Here is a 15184-nt window from a genome sequence, read left to right on the forward strand (position 1 = left end):
TGCTGAAATGTGCAAGATATGCAATTTGGTCAAGTCCTGTTAAACACTTTTTAAGGTCCATTTGCCAATTATTGTACATGTTTAGTCTTTAGGTTAATTGCACCCGGCGATAATCGGTGACTTGCGAGTCTTGTGTTTGTCATAGTGTGTCAGTGATGTTAGTGCAGTGTTATTAGAAAACGATGTAATGAGATCATTGCTGCACTGGAAGCAACAACGGCATTTTGACTATGTTCGCAGAGTGATAGGAATCCATGCTTTTTCACACAGGACTCATTATTTAAAACAGGGCTATAATATACTTTCAATTATTATATAATTTACGTTAGAATTATCAACGATTGTCAAGTGATTACAACTTTCAATTATTTTGTCATAGTCAGCTCACAAATTATGATGCGCTTAAGATATATTGTTTGTACTGGATACTTTATGTCAAACATGCTAATTTAGCGAAAACTACTGTATATATACTGATATTGTATAACAATCAAAGTATCATTGTGTTGTAACATTTCAGTGGTGAAACGAGAATTTTTGCCAATCTGTGTGAAATAAAACAATATGATATGGAAATTATTTGCTTTTGAATATAAAATATGATGACATGTAATATTAAAGTTAATGTTTATATTAATGTTTCCAGGGTTTCGATGGCCAAAACATTTTTATTTTTGCATTTTAGTTTTTGGTATTCTTATTAAGAATTGCTTATTTTGTTAATGTACTTTGTAAAGTATTGCATATATTATAAATATATTATCATTATTTGTATTATTATTGTATTGCATAAACTACTAAAATTGTCAAACGTAAAAATTGTAAATAATTAATAATTTAAGATGATGTTAATATTTTGTACACTATTTTTATTAGGCTTTTTGCGAGTATAGTTGAGGTAATTTATAAGTTATTTTTCATTACAGAAATAGGACATCTAAACAATCTTCAAGAATCGACGATCATCTTACCTAAACAAGAAGTAGATGAAATTAGAGAAGGAAGACCACAACCAATTGATAAAATAAAAACGAACAAACTTCTAAAACCACAAAAAATGGAACATGGCTCTGTTAAAATAAGTGCTGCTCAGTTTGCAGAAGAAGTAGTGCAACCCCAATTTTCTAAGCTTAAACTAAAGAAATCAACAATTAAACCAAAACAAGAACCAACAGTCACAACGTTGCCAAAAGTTCAATTAAAAAGCCGTATAAAATTGTTTACTGACTGGCCGCCGAAGGATATCAAACCTATTATTACATTTTTGGGAAGTGTAAAACAAAACGGTGAACTATCAAGAAATATTAAAGAAGCATCAAAAATAAAAAAGAAACCTGTTAAAATATCAGCACTTCCAGAATTAGAAAGACCGGTTTTAGAAAAACCAGAAGATTTTAGCTGTGAACTTGTGAAACAACCTTTGGAAGTACCACAAGATATTGATAAAAAAATTAATGAAGAAGACTTGATTGAAAATGTTAAAAAAGAAACAGTTTTGCATATAAAACCTGACAAAATTCAGGTACAAGAAGATGTAACTTTAATAAAGAAAAAACCGAAACTGAAACCTATGCCAATAGAAGAAATACAATTTAATCAACCTCAGTTTGCAGAGCCACAGTTTAAAAACCTTAAGTTAAAAAAAGGTGTTGCCAAAACAAAGCCAGAAAGTTTAGTTGTAAAAATACCAAAAATTCAACTTAAAAGTCGCATAAGATATGTAACGGAATGGCCTCCTTCAATAATAATACCCAGCATAACACTTTTAAGTGCCATTAGACAAAATGGAGTTCTTTCTAGGAACATAAAAGAGGCTGCTGCAGTTAAGAAAAAGGTATTAAAACAACCGAAGCTCCCAGACAGTCATAAAACGGAGTTAGAAAAACCAATGTTCACACATGAAGACATTATAGAAAGAACAAAACCTGAAGAACAGCCAATCAAAGTTGTCGAAGAACATATCGATTATGACGTAATAGAAGAACCAAGTAAAATAGAAAAAAAGATTATCGAGGATGAAGAAAAAGAACATAAAGATATTATTGAAGAGGAACCTCAGCACGTAACGATAAAACCTCGGCGTGCGAGTGTAAAAACAATTGAAGAATTTGCTGATGAAGTAACTATAAAAAAGAAATTAAAGCCAGTTCGAAAGTCATCTGTAACACTCCCAGAAATAACTGAACCAGAAGAAGTTACTTTTAGACCTAAAACAATAAAAACTAAAGAAGATGTCGAGCAAGAATTTAATATACAATTAGATTCTTATCTTGAAGAAGAAATATCAATGTCAAGTAAAGTTAAATTAAAACCACAGAGGCAACCAACATTTAACGAAGAAGCTAATGAAGCTTCCATAAAGTATTATAAAGAAAATGATGATGAAGTAGATATAGTTGAAATAATCGATAATGAAGAAAAAGACGAAAGTTCTAATGTCACAATGCCATTGAAAAAGGCGGCAATTAAAAAGATGTCAGTGGAATATATGGATGATGTAGCAGAAAATATTTCTTTACCCAAGAAAACAATATTAGACAAGAAAACCGAATTCATTGAAAATGTTACATTTGAATTGGGCAAAAAAGAGGACTATGTGATTGATAATCAAGAAATTTCTTTTGATATTAAACAGCAATTAGACGAATTCAAGCAAGAAGAACTGTCACTTTCCAGTAATATAAAACTGATACCTAAGAAAAAAGTCACTGTAACTGAAGAAGCAGATGAAACATCAATACAACTACTTAAAGAAATCGAAGATGATAGCCAAGCAGAGGAAGTAATTATTAGTGAAGGTGAATCAGAAGAAAATGTTGAAATGATATTTAGGAGACAACCTAAAAAATCAACATACGAAGTTAGTGAAGTAGAAGAACAAAGTATTGAATTAAAACCGAAAAAAGTCAGCAACAAAATATTTGAAGAAGAAGAACTTACAATATCAGCTAAGCGGAAACCAAAGAAAACAGGACCGGTTCAAGGTAAAAATTGATAATCGATGTTCCATTGCTTAACCTAGACGAATTAGTTAAATTCTATTTTTTGAAAATTATTTAGAAATCTTAATCTTAATTGTGTATATTATTGAAGTAGTATTATATATATGAATTGTAATTTGCAGAAGCAGAAGCATCAATGAGTATAGCAAAGGAACAAGAATTTCCCGGTAATGATCCAGTAATAAACAATAAACATAAATAAAATTAGTAAAGCATTCCTTCTTTATTTAAAGTTTTTTTATATTTCAGAAACTCCAATTAATGTTCGATGCGGCGATACAGTATTCGCTGTTTACTCTTATGTGGCAGAGACAGACGAGGCCATAAATCTCGTAGAGGGTGAAAGATTATACATACTAGGTACATTTTTTTTTATATTTTACAACCTATTTTCACTAAAGTAACTCAATTCAATAACAACAATAAAGTTAGTAAAATCCTAATCAGAGTAGATATTCGTGCATACAAAGCAAAATGTGGATAATACATTTTTTATTTCACCTTAAAGAAGGACATTGCATAAATCTGCCGTAAATAAAAACATTGTCATTTGTATTATTGAGTTTATTATTTGTAAATTGACATTGCTGCTTAAAGATCCAAATGACATTTGAGATAAACTTAAATATAGGTTATGTCATTTTCATCATGAAATTGCATTACAACATTTTTATGTTTGTAGAAACTACAAATCAAGACTGGTGGTATGTTCGGAAACATCTCACTGAAGAAAAGGGTTGGGTGCCAGCGCAGTACTTAATGGATGAATCAAATTATACCTTGTATCTTCAAAAAAAATTGAATGAGAAAATTGATAAATTGCCTGTTTTTGAAAGTACGTAGTTTTTTTCTTAAATTAATTTAATTGAATTAAAAAAATTAACTTGCTCCTTATTTATAAAAAGTTACGCTATCAATGAAAATGTATATTTTAATAATGTCTAACAATAAATTTTCAATATTATGCTTTTAGAACCTACTTCCGAGGAACGAGCTATCGCCCCGATATTTGTTGAAAAGCTGCGCCCAAAACATACACCAGACGGGGCGACCGTGCAGTTTGAATGTCAAGTCGAAGGATTTCCTAGACCTCAAATAACGTGGTTTAGACAAACAGCCATAATAAAACCATCCCAAGATTTTCAGATGTATTATGACGACGATAACGTAGCTACGCTAGTGATCAGGGAAGTATTTCCAGAGGACGCGGGAACATTTACTTGTGTAGCTAAGAATGCAGCCGGATTTGCTTCGAGCACTACTGAGTTAATAGTTGAGGCACCATTATCAGATCATGGATCAGAAATGACCATTCTTTCCAGAAAAAGTTTATCTAGAGAATCGTCATTAGCGGATATATTGGAAGGCATTCCTCCGACATTTTCAAAACGACCGAAGGCTCAATACGTTGACGAAGGCTCACAAATTTACTTAGAGTGTAGGCTAGTCGCCATTCCCGAGCCTGACATCACTTGGTTCTTTAAAGGAGAAGAAATAATGCCAAATGATAATATTTCCATAGCTACAGAATCTGATATGCACATGTATTGTAGTGTTCTGAAGATATCAAATGTTAAAAAATATCAAGAAGGCACATACACAGTTCTTGCTATCAACAGAGAAGGTGAAGCCAGCTTACCGATAGTTCTCAAAATTAAAACTGGTGAAAAAGAAAAACCACAAGTTATAGAACCTCTCAAGAGTATGACTATAAGAGAAGGAGAAAGCGTCGTCTTAACGACACAAGTAGTTGGAACTCCGGAACCAAAAGTATCATGGTATAAAAATAATAAGCCTATTAAAACACTCACACAAAAAACTGATGGAGATATTCACTCGATATCTATCATAAAGCCGAAGAAAGGTAAAGATGACGGTTTATATACTCTTAAGGCGATAAACTCTGAAGGATCTACTGATACCAGCGCTGTAATAACCATTGAAGGTACTACCCATTTATCTATATTACTAACCATCCATATTCTTTAAAATGCTTAAATTTTACTCCTTTTTGTTAAAACATATTTTCAAGCATAAAATAATGCCGCCTGTAACATGACTCATGCAGATTTCTACACGATGCTTCTTTTTAACCGCGAGCTCGAGCTGATTTAGTAGTGCTTGGCCCGGTTTGAACCTACAATCTTTGATTAGGTTTCACTTGTTCTAACTACTACACCACATCGGCTCTAGTATGAGTATAAAATAAAATAGCATATAATAAGTAAATACTATTATTTTCAGAATCAACCGAAGAAAACGAGGAACCACCTCTCTTTATCAACAGATTCCAAGAATTAACAGTGAGAGAAAAAGGAACGATCATATTAAACGCAAAGGTCACAGGTAATCCTATACCATTAGTAACATGGTACAGAAACAATCAAATCCTTACTCCCAATGAAACTGTCACTCAGAACTTTGATGGTGAAAATATTGAACTTGTCATTACAAATGTCGATTCAGAAATAGATTCCGGTGACTACAAATGTGTTGCCGCAAACACTGCCGGTAAGGCATCTCACGGAGCTCGCGTCACGATAGATGTGGATAAGGTGACGTTTGTCAGAAATCTTAAAAAACAATATGAGATACAAGAGGGAAAAACAGTTATACTAGAATGTGAAACGTCTCACACTGTTTCAACAAAGTGGTATCACAACGACAAAGAACTGAGTGGAATGGATCACAGGGAAATTGTACAAGAGAGTCGTATACATAAATTGAGGATAAAGAGATCAAAATTGTCCGACAGTGGAATAATCAGGTGCGTAGTTAAGGGACAAGAAACAAGCACAAACCTCATCGTCAATGAAACGTTACCAGAGTTCATTCGTAAATTACAAGACTTCGAAGTTAAAGAGCGGGACATTGCCATACTGGAAGTTGAAATCAACTCGGAAACAGCCGATGTAGTTTGGGAAAAAGATGGTAAAACGATTAAAACTAAAAAACACAAATACGATCTTGAAAAGCGTGGTAATGTCAGGAAATTGTTTATTAGAAATACATCTGTTCACGATGAAGGTGAATATACTTGCCGATTGCGCGATGATGCGTGTACTGCCGAAGTGACCGTAGTAGAGTTGCCCCCGGAGATAATCAAACGACTTCGTGATCAGAAGGTTAACAGGGGTAACAAAGCTACGTTCGACATCGAGCTCACAAAAGGTGATGCGCTCGTCAGATGGTTTAAAAACGGTGCAGAGTTACAGTTCTCGAATCATATTCAACTCACGATAGACGGAAAAAAACAAAAATTAAAAATATACGATAGTGAGAAAAGTGATGAAGGCGAATATACTTGCGAAGTTGGAAATGACAAGTGCACGGCTAAACTCTTAGTTGAAGAACCATCAGTTGACTTTACGTTAAGACTTCCCGAAGTAATTGTAATACCAGCTAACACTGATGCGTACTTGACAGTCGAAGTACCCGAGGATAGTCTTACGGTAACTTGGTTCAGAAGGAAGACCACGCTAGAGGATTCGGAGAAGTTTACGCTAATAACGGATGACAAGAAACGTACACTCATAATAAGGCAGTGCACGGAGGATGACCAATGCGAATACTCGTGTCAATTACTGGACACCAGGTGCACCACTAAACTAAAAGTAGAAGGTACGCATGCGCGAAAACGCACATAGTAGTAGTAGAGTAGTAAGCGATATAAGTTACAGTAAAAATAAAAAACCCATTATTAGTACTTTAAAATATATTTTTTTTCTTTATATGAAACAATTACCTTAAAATAATGATTTAAAATTTTCAGTGATTGAGTTTATGCCAAAGATTTTGGACTACGAAAAGATATATAGGGTGAAAAGAGGCAGTGATGTGACACTGTATGTTCAATATGAAGCTAACCCTCAGCCTAACGATGAATGGGTAGTCAATTCGAAAATTATTAAAAAGTCGAAGCACACGAAACCCTTTATAGACTCCACGACAGCAAGTCTTACTATCAAGAAAATAGAACACTCAGACGCTGGGTTATACAAACTAAGGCTTGAAAACAATTGCGGCATGACAGAAATTGATATTGAAGTAATTGTTTTGGGTATGTAGAAAATAGATTTCCTTTTTTTAGTAAATAAATAAATAAAAATGTACTTGCAAATCCTTCAAACAAATTCAGAAATAATTTTATCCATGTTTTAACGTCTTGTCTAATGATAAATTTATTCAAAACGCAGATATATCTTCACCCCCGGGGCAACCTCGGATCTTAGGAGTGGATGACAACTCAGTTAGCATCTTTTGGTCGGAACCTAGTGACAAAGGTTTTTCCGAGATTGAGTGTTACATCGTCGAATATCAGGAGCAAAATACAATGGAGTGAGTTCTTGATTTTATTTCTGAAAAGCAATTTTATGAAGAACTAGCGGTTCGCCCTTCAGACTTCATCGGGGTTAAACAATTATCTATTTAAAAGATATTTTATAAAAAAAATGGATATGTTGAGCTATAAAGTATTATTTAAATTTTAGTAGGGATCTATCTCCATTCAATAAAATGCAGCCTATGTTACTCGCTGAGTCAATATCAGCTTTCTGTAGATGAAAGAATTTGTCAAACCCATTACAAAAAAAAAACATGTATATAAGAAGATAGAGAAGACGAAGAAGTATAGACAAGAACCTAAAATACACAATTGTCACATAACACGCTGCATATTCTGATATAAGTTTCATATTTATTGCTTTAGTAATTTTTAATAGGCATTACATAAATAATACCCTGGGACATTTTTCACACACGGCCATCTGATCCCAAATTAAGCTTGTACAAAGCTTGTGCTATGGAAACCAGACAACTGATATACTACATATACTACTTTTCTTTTGTAAATACATACTTATATAGATAATTACACCCAGACTCAGGACAAACAGACATGTTCATGCACACAAATGTCGGTCCTGGGTGGGAATCGAACCCACAACCTTCGGCGTGAAAGGCAAGTGTTCTACCAACCACGCCAACCGGCTCGTCGAAAATAAGTCTGCATATAAAAAATAAGTCTGCATTGTTATACAAACTGCAATGTATATGAAATATTCATTGTTTATTGTTGTCATTCATATTGTATAAATTGTCTTTTCGTATTATATTATGATTATAGAAATATGAATAACGTTGCAGGTGGTTGTCGGTAGAAAATATTCAAAAGACTCAATATTGCGTCAAGAACCTTAAAACGAAGTCAGCGTACAAATTCAGAGTTTTCGCTATAAACGAAGTGGGCGTAAGTGCATCATCCGAAACGACTGAGTACGTTCGCGTCGAGAAAGAAACGGAAAATCAGCCTCCAACCGTGAAGAAATCGTTAATAGACGTGGTAGGTGAACCTGGTGATGACGTCGAACTTACTTGCATATTCGGAGGTCTTCCAGAACCAAAGGTCACATGGTACAAAAACGGGAAACAGTTAAAAACAGCCAAAGCCACTTACGTTAACAGAGTCGCGACATTAGTTGTTACGGCTGCTAAGACAACCGAAGGCTTATACAAGTGCGTTGCGACTAACGATTACGGTGACATAGACACGACTTGCTCGTTAGAAGTACGAAAGAAACCGACTGTGGTCGTGGCCAACGAAGAAGTCGATCAGAAACATGCAGTTGATGAGCGCTGGTCGGTGACAGCAGTCATCGAGGGCATACCGAGGCCTGTGGTCGAGTGGTATAGGAATGGGTCCAGAGTGGACGTTACAAAGGATGTCGAGATTATAACGACAGATAGTTCTAGCCAGATCAGAATATCGACTCTGAAAAGGTCCCACTCCGGGAAATATACGGTAGAAGCTGTGAATACGGCTGGGTCTGCATCTGTAGAAACCATTCTTAAAGTTTACGGTAAGCAAGGAGGTCCAATCAATTATTTCCTTTTGATCTAGGTATTCATAATATCTTTAAACATTTTTGAAAATACAAGCTTTATACAAAACTATTTGGTATTATATACAATTTATAATTTAAATATAATCTTTATTAATTAAAAATTATTATTTATAATTTAAATATAATTTATAATTTAAATATATTTACTAAAATTAAACTAATACTTTCAATAGTACGTGTTTGTAAGTAATCGCGTACGGAGTCGATTATAATAGGCTGATGTTCAATATCAGAATAAAAAATAATAACTTTTAACTTTTAGACAAACCGAGCAAACCAGAAGGTCCCGTGATAATGAGAGAAATAAGTCGAGAGTCTGTCACGATAGAATGGAAGCCTCCGCTTGACGACGGTGGTCTGGACTTGATTAAGTATGCTATAGAGAAGCTCGAACCCGAGTTAGACCAGTGGGTCAGAGTGGCGGACGTCGACAAGAACATAGAAACGTACTGCATTCAGCGGTTGAATGAGAACTGCGAATACATGTTCCGAGTAATGGCGCAGAACCCGATAGGAGTGTCTGATGCCTTGGAGAGTGAGCCTATCGTAATTAAAAACGCTCTAGGTATGTAAATATATGTCACCACTATATATATAATGTTACATATAATATAATGTTACAATAAAAATAATCTTATTCACAGATGTGCCGTCGCCGCCAATCGGTCCGCTCGGGTTTTATGGTATCGATAATGATTCTGTCACCATCACGTGGTACCCTCCCGAGAGGAACGGTGGATCGGCCGTTTTAGATTACTCCATTGAAATCAAGCAAGAAGGCAAGAAGTGGAAGTATGTGGCCACATCAGTAGTGACTTCCGCCAAAATCAGCAAGTTGTTTGCCAACACTACGTACTCGTTTAGAATATGCGCAAGGAACGAAATTGGCACGAGCTTTCCATACGAATCTGATGAGAAGATTACTATCGGAAAGACTTTGTGTAAGTTGAGAGCAGTGTGCTCCTCTCTACTCACGTACTACTCGCTTGCTACTCTTGTACAACACAAGAGGTATTCACAAAAGTATTAAGTTCTCGGTATCGGTCTTATGATTTACGTGATCACGATCGCTTCCGAGTGTCAACAAATAAGTGATGTCCCTATTTACGTCTTATGGCAGTTCGGAGATGTAATGAGTTTGGGACTCAATGACGAACGAGACGAACGAACGAACTCCACGTGTCAAATTTACATTTTTGTAGAACAAACGATGGACCGCATCGAATTGCGTTTTACTATATGATCATTTAAAGATTCAAAATTTCTCTCACATCACTGGTGGTATGGCTTTGTGCAAGCTCACCTGGGTAGGTACCACCCACTCATCAGATACTCTACCGCAAATTAGCAGTACTTGGTATTGTTGCGTTCCAGTTTGAAGGGTGAGTGAGGCAGTGTAATGACTGGCACAATGGACATAACATCTTAGTTCCCTAGGTTGGGTGCGCATTTGCAATGTTGTGCAAATGCAGTGATGCTTAACATTTCTGACAATGCCAATGTCTATGGACGTTGGTGACCACATAACATCTGGTGGCCCATATGCTCGTTCACCTATTCTATATAAAAAAAGCAGAGTATTGTAGAGTGCTCGTGTGTTTTTCGGTATAATCGCTGTAGTATGCTGTTACGAGTTTCCGTAAGCGCAGTAAATAGGAAGCAAAGCCGACTGCCAAACTCACCTTTATTGTTGGAAGTCGTGGATATATTTTGCGGCTGATATAAATTGGTTTATTATATGAAATACATGAAATTGTGCGGTCAGGGGACGGTTTCTAGCGATATTTATGCTTCATTTGTGATTTTAATTCATCTCGTTCTTGATGGTGAAGGAAAACATCGTGAGGAAACCTGCATGTGTCTAATTTCATTGAAATTATGTTACATGTGTGTCCTTTTTTTTACCTTTATATTTTTATTTTTGTATTTTTAAGAACGATAGGTAAGTATTTTAAATAAAATTAATTCTTTTCATTGAGTTTGCTTATATTTAATTATTTCACTTAATTAAAAAAACGATCTACAATAGGTAGGCGCACTATCGTTTGGTGTGGCTTACTTTCAGAAGCGCTTGCGCAGTATTGATTACTGATTCGAACGCCCAATGCATCGGATTTTGTAGCATTTTTGAGGTTCCAAAAACAATAACATGTAAACTTTCCAGCGCCTCCGTCACCGCCGCAGCGTGTTGTTATACGAGAGACGACCTCGCGTTCCGTCACGCTGCAGTGGGCAGCACCGGAGAGCGACGGTGGCAGCGTCGTTACCAGTAAGATACAGCCATACAGAGTGTCGATGGCATACGTACCGACTTTCGTCATACTACTACCACTACTTTCTTTGCAGATTACATTATCGAATACAAGACCGTGAAGGGTAAATCTTGGTCTAAAGTGGTGACGGTGATGGGAACAGTCTTCGAGCGCTGCATAGAGAACATTAAAGAGAAAGACGAACTACTGTTTCGCATATCAGCCGAGAACGTGGTGGGAGTTAGTCTGCCTACCGAATCTGAGACCGTTCGCCTGGAGAAGTATGCGAGTGAGTAGCTTTATTGTTTTTTTTTTTGCGTAGTAATTGGCAATGTCTAATGTTAATTAATGATAATTCTAGCGGTTCCGTCCCCCCCCACCGGCCCTCTAGAGATCCGGATGATGGGCAACATCGTAATGACGTCATGGGGAACCCCCGAGTGGGATGGCGGCGCCCCTCTGCTGGGCTACCATATCGCCATCCGCGACGTCACTAAGACCATGTGGATGGAAGTCGGCAAAGTGGATGTCCACAGCCTCAAGTTCAATATAAAGGACCTCAGCGAAAACCACACGTACATGATCAGGATATACGCGAGGAATGAGATCGGCCTCAGTGAGCCGCTCGAGTCTGTCGAACCCTTCAAAGTGATACCCTGCGAAGGTGAGTGAAACTATAATGTAGCTGATTAGCTGCAGCAGCTAAGATGTCTGAACTTTTATTTAATAAACATGATGTGCTTCAGATTCTCAAGTGGACGAGGAGCCCGGTGAGCAGACGGAGGCCACAGAACCGACCTCCTTCAGCACGCAGACCACGACCTCCTGGCTCCGAGAGCACAACATGGACGCCGACATACGGTCCTACGCGCGAGGCTCTCTCCTCCGCCGAGACGAATACTTCTTCAGGATATGGCATTACGCTAAACAACTCTTCAAATGATGAAGCCATTTTTGACATTTACTTACCGCAGAGCCTAACTCTTATTAACGAGCACTAAAGTAATCGCTTCCTCATTACTCCCAAAGCGGTGGAGATGATGACGTCACGCTTACTCTACTGCTGGACTGGCACTGCTCGCCTGTGATATTACATGTCTCATAGTACGCGGATAGACTATTTATTGTTCACAATCGTTTTATGTATAGCCGATATTAATTATTTAAGATAATTTATGCAAGTCTGATTGGGGTGCGACGGGTCAGTCGGGAGACGTCAATATAGGTGCATATACGAGACCCGCGCCATTCATCAGGCTCCATTTATACTTCAAATACTTTATAATAAAATAACAATTAATATTAGTGAATTGTTTTATTTTATAATTCTAAGCGATTCAACTCTTACGCTGAAATACATCAAATATTATTGTGAAAACTTATTTAAAATAATCAAGCTAAAGACGATAACAAGTAATTTGGATGAACAGTGATAACGCAACAGTGATATGTGATGTGTAGCACCACAACACAGGACAGCGAAATCAGTTTGGAGACGTTATGACTTTCAGGTAGTGTACTGTCAGCAGATAAATAAATTAACGAACACTTTTTACATTTTTTTTATTTCATATTATTTTCCCTTTACTAACTCTTTATGAAGTGAGATGATTACTGTAATGAAGTTTGTTAGCAACGGACATAGGTTTCTAAGCTTAGCATTAATTTCATCTCTTTTTTCCGTATCCAGTATCCAGGTCCAGGTGCAGGTCCTGGTGTTGTAGTAACTCTTTATCTAGGAGAAAATCGCGGCATTGCTGGTTTTTGAGCACTTGTCCTGATAAATATGACAATGACAAGTATTTGGCGTTAGGTTCCCTGTGCACTTTGTTTACCGATCCGGTTAATTAGTTAAGACATGAAAACGTACAAAACTAACCACTACCACCACTAGTGTGTTATACGGGTCGTCGTCAACTCACTCAAAATTCTGGTTACTGCGATAAGATTGTTCGATTTGATGAATTCAAACGACATCTGGCGTTTGTAAAGTGCTTTTGTTCTCTCTAATGCGGCATATTTGGACATTTTTGCTTTATACCTGGACTTTTGTTTCCCTAATGAGTAGTTTTGTTCTTACGGATTAGGGCTGTATAGATCCTGTTTTTTGTTATAGTGCTGTATATCTATTATATTTAAATAACAATAACTGTTTTTGTTAAAATTTGTCACAAAAAACACGAGTAGAATCGAAATAGAATGATATAATTATATTAATCAATATGCAATTAAATAGCTTCATAATAAAGCTTGATTATGCACTTGTAAATTCCTCTTTAAATTATTCTAATCGGACCTTTCGTTAAGAAGTTGGTAATGGTATAATAACGCAAAGGGTAACAAAAAATCCGCGGTGTGAGCGAATCACGGATATCGGGAGCGAACAGTACTAGGCTTCAGTCTATTATTTACATACAACTTTTATTATTAGTAAACTAGAAACAGTTGAATAGTACGTTTTAATTTTAATATTTTTGGAACGAAGTACTTTTACGCGGCATGCAGAAGAGTGAAATGGCAGCGACCGAAGGTCATGTCGCATAACGAAATAGTGATCATACTTTGCCTACTAAAAGCGATGCGTTGGGCGTTCTTCCCAATTCGACCCGTAGGCGACCTAAGCACGTCCTAATCGATCCAGTCGATAAACTCACCGCTGCCAACATACACTCGTTAAGGAACACAAATAACACACACCGACCCTAACGGCGAGGTCGACGACCCTCATTCGCTACGTCCTTGTCGAAGCTTAAGCATATGACAGCGCTTAAAATACACACTTGCTTCCCCCCGAGTTCAATGGCGTCCTCAGCCAAGGTCCCGCCTTACAGGAGGCACCGTTAGGACGTCCGTCCCAACATCCGGCTGAGTTTAACTCGCTCATCCCGCCTGGTGATGCCGTCGAGGCCACTAGGGCTAACAGCAATACAAAGTTCGAAAAAAAAAACGTTGGGCGTTCGAATTCAGTACTGCGTGAGCGCTTCTGGAGGTAGGACCACTGCCGAATTTTTTTTTTTTTTTTTATATTCGCCGGGAGGGCAAATGACTCTACTCCACCTGATGGTAAGTGGTAGTAGAGTCCAAACGCGACGACGGCCAGTACAGACGGGAAAAACGTTCTGCACTAGCCGCCTTTGCCTTGCCGCAAGATGCCTCTTCACGCCTCGTTTGAAGGAACCCGGGTTGTAAGAGGAGGGGAACACGTGAGCTGGTAAGGAATTCCATTTTTTGGAAGTGCGACAAAGAAAGGAGTTGCCAAATTTCTTTGTTCGCGATGGAATTGATGTCACAGTTAGGCGGTGACATCGAGAAATAGCTCGCGTGGACTTAAGAAGGAAGGGGGAAGCAGGAATTAGAGAGAATAATTCCTCAGAGCACTCGCCGTGATACAGTCCATAGAAAGCGCTCAGTGCTGCTATCTCACGACGCAATTGTAAAGGTTCAAGGGTGTTTGTGACCTTTACGTCGCCAATAATGCGTACGGCACGTCGCTGCAACCGGTCCAAGGCCTCAAGTAGGTACTTAGCGGAGCCATCCCAAAGGTGCGAGCAATATTCTGTGTTTTGTACAGCAGGCACAGTTGTTGAGGCGTGAAAAAGCGCCGCACCTTGTTCAGAACTCCGAGTTTCCGTGAAGCTGTTTTTATAACAGCCTCGATGTAATCCCTTGGACTAAGGTCGCAGCGAACGTCAATCCCCAGCATGGCGATTTTGCTTTGCATCACCAGCGGAGTACCACAGAGGGAGGGAAGAGGGGAAAATGTTGACTTTTTCGCCGTGAGAGCGCATACCTGTGTTTTCTTGGCATTAAACTCAATAAGATTATCAGAGCCCCATTTGGCGATGAGCTCTAACGTCCTATCGAGTTCAATGACAAGATTCTCCTGCCTCTCCTCAGTTTCCGCCCGCCCAGCCACTGCGCGTCCGTGGTATCCACCATGCACTGTACTATCATCTTCATAGCAATGTATGTTCCCAAGGGAGAGCATATCATTGATATGCAAAAGAAAGAGTGTGGGAGATAGCAC

The 15184-nt window shown here is 37.6% G+C and overlaps 1 protein-coding gene across 1 annotated transcript in view; it reads left to right on the forward strand.

The window, feature by feature from the left end:
• Positions 1–12462, forward strand: part of LOC126780253 (titin) — a 93364-nt gene extending 80902 nt beyond the window's left edge. Inside the window, exons 45-59 of the mRNA XM_050504562.1 lie at positions 927–2984; positions 3125–3169; positions 3252–3362; positions 3685–3837; positions 3976–4947; positions 5247–6623; positions 6775–7062; positions 7199–7340; positions 8148–8860; positions 9168–9470; positions 9550–9846; positions 11070–11174; positions 11252–11446; positions 11519–11821; positions 11904–12462. Of these exons, the coding sequence (XP_050360519.1) occupies positions 927–2984; positions 3125–3169; positions 3252–3362; positions 3685–3837; positions 3976–4947; positions 5247–6623; positions 6775–7062; positions 7199–7340; positions 8148–8860; positions 9168–9470; positions 9550–9846; positions 11070–11174; positions 11252–11446; positions 11519–11821; positions 11904–12100 (7259 nt within the window). The 3' untranslated portion in view covers positions 12101–12462. The remainder of the gene's footprint in view (positions 1–926; positions 2985–3124; positions 3170–3251; positions 3363–3684; positions 3838–3975; positions 4948–5246; positions 6624–6774; positions 7063–7198; positions 7341–8147; positions 8861–9167; positions 9471–9549; positions 9847–11069; positions 11175–11251; positions 11447–11518; positions 11822–11903) is intronic.
• Positions 12463–15184: the final 2722 nt, after the last annotated feature.

The sequence above is a fragment of the Nymphalis io genome, chromosome Z, assembly GCF_905147045.1.
Source record: "Nymphalis io chromosome Z, ilAglIoxx1.1, whole genome shotgun sequence".
In the NCBI taxonomy this organism is placed as follows: Eukaryota; Metazoa; Arthropoda; class Insecta; order Lepidoptera; family Nymphalidae; genus Nymphalis; species Nymphalis io.